The sequence below is a fragment of the Tupaia chinensis genome, unplaced genomic scaffold (genome assembly GCF_000334495.1).
Source record: "Tupaia chinensis unplaced genomic scaffold, TupChi_1.0 Scaffold000287_1, whole genome shotgun sequence".
NCBI classification, from domain to species: domain Eukaryota; kingdom Metazoa; phylum Chordata; class Mammalia; order Scandentia; family Tupaiidae; genus Tupaia; species Tupaia belangeri.
The window spans coordinates 1,195,256-1,205,104 of record NW_006159771.1 but is presented as its reverse complement, the minus strand read 5'-3'; the positions used below and the strand labels follow the sequence as shown (position 1 = coordinate 1,205,104).

Below are 9,849 nucleotides of genomic sequence, written 5' to 3'. Positions count from 1 at the left end.
GACCGCGTCTCACTATTTTCCCTGGGCTAGCCTTGGGCTCACTACTATCCTGCCTTGGGGGTTACAGGCCCGTACCACACATGTGGGTTCTAGAGTGGGCTGGGAGTTGAACCTGGATCTCCCATGTGGTCCCAAACCGCCCGGCATCTCACCGCAGGGCCCATGACCATGCCTAAGCCTTTCTAAAAGCTATTTTTCAAAAGGTTTTGTTTTGTTTTGTTTTTAATTGAGCTTTTGGACTTCTTTACATATTCTGGATATGAGACTTCTGTCTGATGTTTTTTGCAAATATTTTTCTCTTTCAAAGGCTTGTCTTTTCATTTCCTTAACAGTGTCTTTCAAAAAGAAGTTTTCAATTTGATGTAGTCTAACAATTTTTTCTCCAACGAATCACACTTTTTAAAAAATGCTGCCTATTCTGCATACAGAAAATTTAATCCTATATTTTTCTTCTGGAAGTTTTATAATTTATAGAAGTTTTAGGGGCCAGCAGGTGGTGTAGAGAGACCAGACAGAGCAGCTCCACCCGCTTCCCACATATCTTTCCTATCCAATTCTTCATCTGCATTCTTTGTAAAATCCTTCATAACAGGTAAACTTAAGTTTGTTTTTTTATATGTTTCCTTAAGTTCTGTGAACTGCACTAGCAAGTTAATTGAACCCACTGGAATCATAGAAACCCGAGTTTATAGTTGGTAGGTCAGATGCACAGGTACAATAACTTAGGGCTTGCGAATAGAACCGGGAGTGTGTTTTGAGGGGATACTAGGGATTAAACCCTAAACTTCTTGGATCTGATGACATTTCTAGGTAGACAGCTTTAGAACAGAGCTGATATCCACTAAAGGAGTCTGTGCGATGGGACCAGCAGATGGCGTGATGGCCATGTTGCTGGACTCCCACATAGTCAACTGCGGTTCAAATCCTGGACCCAGTGGGTTAAAACTCATGCCAGCGTGCGTGTGCGTGCGTGGTCAAGATCTTAAAAGCAAAATGGAGGAGGAGGGACTGTGGCATGGCCATACTCCATAGGGGTTGATTTCTCACTTTCTGTCTCTCTCTTTCCAGCAAGTGCATGCGCCCTACAACAAAAAAACCTCTCTTTAAAAAAAGAATTATTTGTAAGGCTGGCAGGTGGCATGGTGGTTAAGAATGCTGGACTCCCACATGGCCAACTGCAGTTTGAGTCCTGGACCTGGTGGTTTGCTTTCTCACTTTCCCCCTCTCTCTTGTTCTCTCACTCTGTCCCTCTCTGCTCAAATTTAGATAAATAAACAAATAGCTAAATAAAGTTAAAATAATTCTTAAAAAAAAATAATTGTTTGCATGGAGGGGAGAAATCTCACACATTTGGGGATCACAGAACACATCTGTATTGTAAGCATATATTAGGGGAAACTGAGACTACCAAGAAACTGAGGTTTTACAAAACTTTAAAAAAATTATTTAATTTGGGGGCTGGCAAGTAGCATGGTGGATGTGGATAGAGGCACTGGACTCCCACATGGCCGACCACGGCTCGAGTCCTGGACCTGGCAGCTTGCTTTCTCACTTTCCCTTTCTCACTTGTCTCTGGTCAAATTAAAAAATAACAACAACAACAAATGGAATTAAATAATTATTTAAAAATTATTTTACTTATTATTGTTACTATTACTTTAAATGTGCTACAGGGCATACATGCTCATCAGAGAGAGTGAAAGAGAGAGCGTGTGCGTGCGAGAAAGAGAAAGCAAGCCACCGGGTCTGGGACTAAAGTTGCATACGGCCATGTGGGAGTGCAGCGCCTTAACCACCACGCCACCTGGTGGCTCCGAGACAGTGAGTCTCTGCTTTTTCTCTCTGACCTTCCATCTGGAGACCCTCTGAACCATGTATTAGCTCTAGCAGTATTTCGTGTAGCTCCTCTGGGATTTCCTGTGTGCTCATGTCACCTGTAAGAGACATGGTCTAACTTCCTCCTCTCTGCTTTGCCTGGTCCTTTCTTGTCTTCTGACACTAGTCTAAGTGCAAGTGAGACGCTGCACGGGGCGGCAGGAGCAGGCACCTGCTTACTGAGGGGACTGGAGGGTCGGGCGCCTGAGATCCTGTTCCCAGTGCCTCCTGATTCAGTGGCGGCGTCAAGATATTCGGTGCAACATGCCTACTGCCCAGAAGAAAGAGAGCCCCTGGGATGGCGTTGGGAGCTCATGGAAACGAGGCCACAGTGGACCCAGCGGGGCCCAGCGAAGCTGTTCTGGCTGTGCAGGAAAGTAGCCTGCAGCAGCTCAGGGCCCACCGAGACCCACAGAGGGCCTGCTGAGCTGAGAAGTCCTCGGGGCTGGGCCGGCTCCATAGGCCGCACATGCCTACAGCTGGGTCATCCTTACAAATACCTAATGGTGGTAAGAACAAGTCCTTAAGCAGTTCATGAAAAATGACTATTATAAAAATCTATGCATGTCTGGGACCAGCAGTTAGCGTAATGGCTATGTCGCTGGACTCCCACGTAGTCAACCGTGGTTCAAGTCCCGCACCCAATGGCTTAAACTCAGGCCGGGTGTATGTGCGTGCATGCCCAAGACCCCGAGAGGAGAATGGAGGAGAAGGGATTGTGGCGTGGCCATCCGCCCTGGGGGGTGATTTCTCGCTTTCTGTCTGTCTCTCTCTTTCTGGTGAGCGCACGCGCCCTATAGCAAAAATCTCTCCAAAAAAAAAGTTTGGGGGCTGTCGTGTGGTGTGGTGGTTAGGGACGCAGATTCCCACATGCAGACCATGGTTCAAGTCCTGGACTTGGCATCTGGCTTTCTCACTTGCCCTCTCTCTCTCTGTCTGGTCAAATTAAAAAAATAATAACAACAACTGGAAATAAATAAATAAAATTTTTTTAAAAAAAAAAAGGTTTGTATCAAAATCAACTTGTCCTTTAATTTCATTTTTGCATGCACTCCTTAAGAGTTCCCTTATATGGACAGAGCATCGAGCAGCAATGACTCCTACAAATGGAGCCAGGCGTCCAGGTGGCGTGGCTTGTGAAGGACAGGGTTTGACTCTTGTACAAGGCTACTGAGCTGAGGTCTGAGGTGACGTGGCTGGGGGCATGCATGGAAAATTTGGTAAGCATCCATCCGGCGCTTCTCACAGCCCGGTAGGGAGTCACCGGTTACAAGCAGAAAGCTGTCGACCGTGTGCCCGAGGGAGGCCCGAGCAGCACCCCCGCTCATCTCGAGCGCCGTGTCCTCGGGCAGCTCGGTCACGCGCAGCCTTTGCACTCACTCAGTACATGTGGCGGAAACGTCCAGCCTCACACACGGCTCTGGACGCGTGCTCTGTCCCTCCTGGTGTGAGGGACGCTGACCACACTGCACCTGGAGACAGTGCCCGCGGTCGTGGCCCTCATTCTCTGCCTGGCCTCTCACCCATGGGGCCCCCTGGGATGGAAAGAGTCACCATGCCCACGCACGCTGCTCTTCTCCAGGGTCCACGAGCCCAGGGGCTTCCGTGAAGTCCTGCCACTCAGTTCTTACGTGGTAGCTCCCGAGAAACAAACTCGTGGCTTTGATTTTTATATCCCTCGGTTCCCGGATGCACACAGGGTTACCTGCTGCACTGCTGTGCCGGGCTGACGAAGAGGCACTTCGTGTGGGGCTGACAGCACTCGTGATACCTGAGAAGAGGACCTATGGCTGCTGTGTGTGCGAGTGAGGGAGAGGGCCGTCCCGAGCCCACGTTCCCAGATGGTGTCCGCCAGGCCCAGCCGCCTGACTGCAGTGCTGGGAGCCGCACGGCTGACTGCACACTCGGATCCCAGGCTGACCTGAGAATACGTGGGGGCGTGTGTAGACGCCCAAGTCCTGACAGGCTGGAGGGCCAGGGGAAGGGCGTCACGGCATAGCAGGACTCTGCTGAGGGGAATCCTTGCTCTATCATGAATAAAATTAACGTGTTTCTTTTTTTTTTTTAAAGCACCATCGCGGCCAGTAGGTGGCATGGTGGTTAGGGCACTGGAGTCCTAGGTGGCTGGACATGGTGGCTTGTTTCTCACTTTTTCTCTCTCTCTGGTAAGCGTACATGCACTGTAGCAAGTTAAAAATAATAATAAATAGGGACCCGCAGTTAGAGTAATGGCTATGTCACTGGACTCCCACGTAGTTGACCGCGGTTCGAGTCCCGGACCCGGTAGCTTAAACTCACGCCGGGTGCATGTGCATGTGTGCCCAAGATCCTGACAGGAGAATGGAGAAGGGATTGCGGCGTGGCCATCCCCCCCTGGGGGTGATTTCTCGCTTTCTGTCTCTCTGTCTGTCTCTGTCTGGTGAGCACACGAGACCTATAGCGAAAACCTTTCCAAAAAAAAAAAAAAAACAAAAACTTAGGGCAACATTTAATCTTTTTCTTGAAGATTCTAACAGTAAAAGTTGCTGATGGTACCCAATGACAATAGCTACCAGCCTCTGTGCTGCCACCCTGGGGACAGGAAAGCGGAAATGTGGGCAGAAACGGAAGCCTAGCTCCGAGCTTGGAAAGAGAGGAGAGAGGCAGGTGTGAAGCTGTTCGTCCCAGCTGCCCTGTGGACAGACGACCACACCCGGTTCATCTTCATGCTCCCTGTTACCCGAGAACGGGAACGAGGGACGTGAGGGGTGGAGGCGAGGGGAAGTGACCTGCAGGACATGCACACACACGCCTCCTGGGATAGCTGGTGACCAGGCCCCCAGCACAGCGTGGGGCAGCCCTGCCATCATTGCTGTGCCTCGGCCATTGCTGCTGTGCCTCGGCCACGAGTGCTCAGGAGTCCCCACCACCAGGGAGCAACGACTCACCCAGCCCCTGGCCCTGGGCCCCGGCGGGACTCTCATCTGCTCAGGAGTCCCCACCACCAGGGAGCAATGACTCGCCAGCCCCTGGCCCTGAACCCCGTCGGGACTCTCACCTGGGTCCAGACACATGAACTTGCAGCACTCCTTGGGGTCCTTGCGGTATTGCTGGCAGCCCTGGGGCCGCTCGCAGAGGGCGGCCACGCACATTTCCGGCTCCCCTCCGTGGCAGGTGCAGCTCAGGCAGGGGTCGTCCCCCTTGGGGGTGAAGTAGAACCCCTCATCCACCACGTTGTCCTTGATGTCCACGCACGTCTGACCTGCAGTGGGCACACGGATGTCACCAGCAGAGGGAGACTGCCTTCCCCGCCTGGGCCTGGGGGTCCAAGGGCAGACGAGGGGCTGGTGTGATCACGTCCAAGAGTCCTCTGAATGCGGGGTGCAGGGGTGGTCGTCTAAAGCGGTCACGACATCACACAATTACAGCAAAGCACACCCGGCCAGGGCCCATGTGTCCCATGGAGCCCAGAGAAGCAGGACAGAAAATGATGTCAGACTCCAGGTGAAGGTCCCTGTATGAGCGTCTTCTTCTTCTTCAGGTTTTGTAGGGCAAGTGCACTCACCAGAGAAGAGTGAGAGTGAGAGTGAGAAATGGCCCCCGGGAGGATGGCTGCACTGCAGTCTCTTCTCCTCCAGTCTCCTCCTGGGATTTTGGGCACGCATACACATGCGCCTGGTGTAACTTTTAAGCTGCCAGGTCCAGGAGCTGAACCATGCTTGGCCAGGTGGGAGTCCAGTGCCTTAACCACCATGCCACCTGCTGGCCCTGAGACATGTTAGTTTGTAAGTTGCCTAAGGGGTTTACTTCTGAGAGTCCCTCAGTTCTAAGACACGGATGTCATGGATATTAACAGCTATAAAATCAGAATGTGTCTTCGATGAGTTTCCCAAGAAGCTGCTGCTTCCTGTGAAGAAGATGGTCCACTGGACCTGAGACGCGCAGGAAACCCTGTGCAGAGCGGACCTGGGGCTAAAGGAGACGACGCCGCCAGAGAGGAGGAGGGAGTTAAAAGCTCAGAGCCTTCAGCCGACAGGCAGACACGACAGACACGGGGAGAGGGTGAGGAAGAGGCGGGCCCTCACAGGGACACATGCTCAGGGAGGGGTGAGAGGCAGAGGGGTGAGAAGAGAGCCTGTTCCCGTCTCCAAATGAGGTGGAAAATGTTTAGAAAAACAAAAAGACGCTTCAGAAACTGCACAACCGTGGGGCTGTGCCTCACTTAAATTGGGGTCAAATCTCTTTCATCCACGTGGTCAGGAACGCCTAGGGAAGGAACTCACATAAAATGAGCCCCTGCTAAAACCAGGGGGAAAAAGAATAAGGAAAAACGAACAGAGCCCTCAGAGAAACGGTGAAATCACAACATAAGTGAAGTGAGAATAGCAAAACAGGGACCAGCAGTTGGCGTAATGGCTATGTCGCTGGACTCCCATGTAGTCGGCCACGGTTCGAGTCCCGGAACTGGTGGCTTAAACTCACACCAGGCACGTGTGCGTGCGTGCCCAAGATCCCGAGAGGAGAATGGAGGAGAAGGGATTGCAGCGTGGCCATGCCCCGGAAGGTGATTTCTCGTTTTCTGTCTCTCTGTCTCTGTCTTTCTGGCGAGCGCACACGCACTATAGCAAAAACCTCTCCAAAAAAAGAAAAAGGAAAAAAAATAGCAAAACAAAGGAGAGAGAGGAAGGTGTAGAAAAAATAGTTCAAGAAATAACACTTGAGAACTACCCAAGGTCATTGCAAAATTAAAATCTACATATCCAAGAAGTTCAACAAACTCCAAGGAGGATAAATGCCAACTGTCACATGCTAAGAACACTAAAAGGTAGGCAGGAAGGTGGCGTGGTGGTTAAGAGGCTAGACTCCCACATGGTCAATCACTGTTTGAGTCCCAGACCTGGCAGTTTTGCTTTCTCACCCAGGCCCCACCCATCTCTGGTCAAATTAAAAAATAATACCAATAAATAAAATAACAAATAATTCTTTTACAAAAATGCTGAAAGCCAAAGACCAGGTAAAAGTGTCAAAGTATCAAACAAAAAAATGACTTATTACTTATAAGGGAATCCCGTAAGATTAACAACTGACTTCTAAACAGGAATAAGAAAGGCTGGAGGCAGTGGGGCAATATATTCCCAACACTCAAAACCAACCAAGGATCTGTACCCAGCAAAGCAATCTTTCAAAAAAAAATAAAGGCCAAATAAAGACTTTCACAGAGGGGACCAGCAGGTGGCGTGGTGGTTAAGGCGCTGGACACTCCCACATGGCCGACCACAGTTAGAGTCCTGGACCTGGTGGCTTGTTTTCTCACTTTCCCTCTCTCTCTCTGCCTCTCTCTGGTCAAATTAAAATAAATAGATAAATAAATTAATTAAATCAATAATTCTTTTCGGAAAAAAAAAAAAAAAGACTTTTCCAAGATGAAGACTGAGAGCACTCATAAGAAATACCAAAGAAAGTTCTTCAAGCTAAAAGCCAGCGACTCCTGGCGAGCAGTTTGGGTCTACGTGAAGAAACGAAGCGCACCAGTAAAGGTGGTTATATAATTATAAATAACAGTACAAATACATACTGCTCTTTATCCTGGTGACTACTTTCAAAACAACTGTATACAGTAACATGTATAGAACGGAATGCTGGGTCTATCATGCACAGAAACACAGGGCACAGACAATGTGTTTGCCAGTAACAGAACAGAAGAGAGCTATGGGAGCAGGGTTATATATATTTTTTTTTTCTTTCTTTTTTTTTTTTTAGACTACTGGTTATTGTTAACACCCGTCACGCCATGAATTCACAGGGAACAGGTTCCAGCAGCTCAGGCTCCTTTCCACTGGTTCTCACACAGCGGCTTCTCTTGGGGGGGCAGGCGGCGCCGCCTCTCTGGGTGGAGCAGCCGGCGCTGCCGTGGAACCCAGGCACCTCCCTCTTTGGCTTCCTTCTTTTTCTGGTCATTTTCCTTCCCACGTTTTAGGAAGCCATCTCTGCTCTCAGAATGCTCAGTATGCTCAATACGCACATTGATTCTCTTGGCAAGAGTCGCCCTTACAACAATGCCAACAGCATGCTGGGTAACACTAGGCTCTTCCGGTTTTGCCATGGTCACATGTGTGGGGCATTCCTTTTTGAACAGTGCCCACTCCCTCGATGTCTACATCACCTCTCTTGTAGATGCCTGCATATGTTGCCAAAGGAAGCCCTCCATGTTTTCTAAAAGGCCTAGAGACAGAGCGGGGGCCTCTCCTCTTTCCCCCTGTGTTTGCCGTTTTGGTGAATTACTGGAAGATGGCGGTTCCGGCCAAAAGCACAGAGCTATACTGAGCTAGGAACATGACTTAAATCTTACACTTTATAAAAAGAAATTTAGTTTGAAATAAGTCACAGATTTACATGTAAATATAAAATTATAAAACTTTTAGGGAAAAAAAAACAAAATAGGAGGAGTCCAGCAGGTGGTGTAGTGGCTAAGGCACTGGACTCCCACATGGCCAACTGTAGTTCAAGTCCCAGACCTGGTGGCTTGCTTTCTCACTTTCTCTCTCTGTTCCTCTCTGGTCACATTTAAATAAATAAATAACATAATTCTTTTAAAAAAAAAAAAGAGAGGGACAAATGACATGAACAGACATTTCACCAGAGGGTATACAGACGGCAAATAAACACATGAGAAGGTGTTTGATGTCGTTAACTTCAGAGAAATGCAAGCGTAAACCACAAGGAGAGTACCACACAGCCACCAGGATAGATAAAATGAAAACGAGTACTAGTGAGGGCGTAGAGAAACCTATGACTCACACACTGCCGATGCGAAGAGCAAAACGGTATGGCTACCCTAGAAAAGATTTTGCTTGTTTCTTAAAAAATTGACCATACGGGCTGGCAAGTGGCATGGTGGTTAAGGGTGCTGGACTCCCACATGGCCAACTGTGGTTCAAGTCCTGGGCCTGGCAGCTTGCTTTCTCACTTTCTCTCTCTCACTCTGTCCCTTTCTGGTCAAATTAAAATAAATAAATAAATAAAGTTAAATAAAATAATTCTTTATTTTTTTACGAGGTTCTTTGCTATAGGGCGTGTGCGCTCACCAGACAGACAGAGAGAGACAGCGAGACAGAAAGCGAGAAATCATCTTTATTTTTTTACGAGGTTCTTTGCTATAGGGCGTGTGCGCTCTCCAGAAAGAGAGAGACAGAGAGATAGAAAGTGAGAAATCATCCCCAGGGGGGATGGCCACGCCGCAATCCCTTCTCCTCCATTCTCCTCTCGGGATCTTGGGCACGCACGCACATGCGCCCGGTGTGAGTTTAAGCCACTGGGTCCGGGACTCGAACCACAGTTCACTACATGGAAGTCCAATGACGTAGCCATTACGCCATCTGCTGGTCCATATTATAATTAATTCTTAATTTGACCAGAGAGAAACAGAAAGAGAGAAAGAAAGCAAGAAAACAAGCTGCCAGGTCTGGGACTCAGACCACGTGGGAGTCCAGAGCCCTAACCACCACACCAGCTGCCTGTCCCACTCCCACCACTTCTACTCGACACTGTACTGGAGTCTTGAGGAAAAGTTAACATCGGGGAGAAAAAGGCAAAGAAGTATAAATCAAAGATCTGAACGAGAAGCAAATGTGTAACCAGAACATCTAGGGGAAGCCACAAACTACAGAACTTGAAGAGTCAAGAATAACATAAAGGGACCAGCAGTTAGTGTAATAGCTATGTCGCTGGACTCCCATGTAGTCGACCGCGGTTCGAGTCCCGGACCCAGTGGCTTAAAACTCACGCCGGGCGCGTGTGCGTGCGTGCCCAAGATCCTGAGAGGAGAACGGAGGAGAAGGGATTGCGGCGTGACCATCCCCCCTGGGGGGTGATTTCTTGCTTTCTGTCTCTGTCTTTCTGTCTGTCTGGCGAGTGCATGCACCCTATAGCAAAAACCTCTCTAAATAAAAAAGAAATAATAACATAAAGGAAGCCACAGCACCGGCCACGAGACGC

At 49.1% G+C, this 9,849-nt stretch overlaps 1 protein-coding gene across 1 annotated transcript in view; it reads right to left on the bottom strand.

Annotated features, from left to right (window-relative positions):
* DGCR2 (DiGeorge syndrome critical region gene 2) overlaps positions 1–9,849 on the bottom strand; it is an 84,837-nt gene that overhangs the window by 6,855 nt on the left and 68,133 nt on the right. Inside the window, exon 7 of the mRNA XM_027772613.1 lies at positions 4,913–5,116. Coding sequence (XP_027628414.1) covers positions 4,913–5,116 — 204 coding nt within the window. The remainder of the gene's footprint in view (positions 1–4,912; positions 5,117–9,849) is intronic.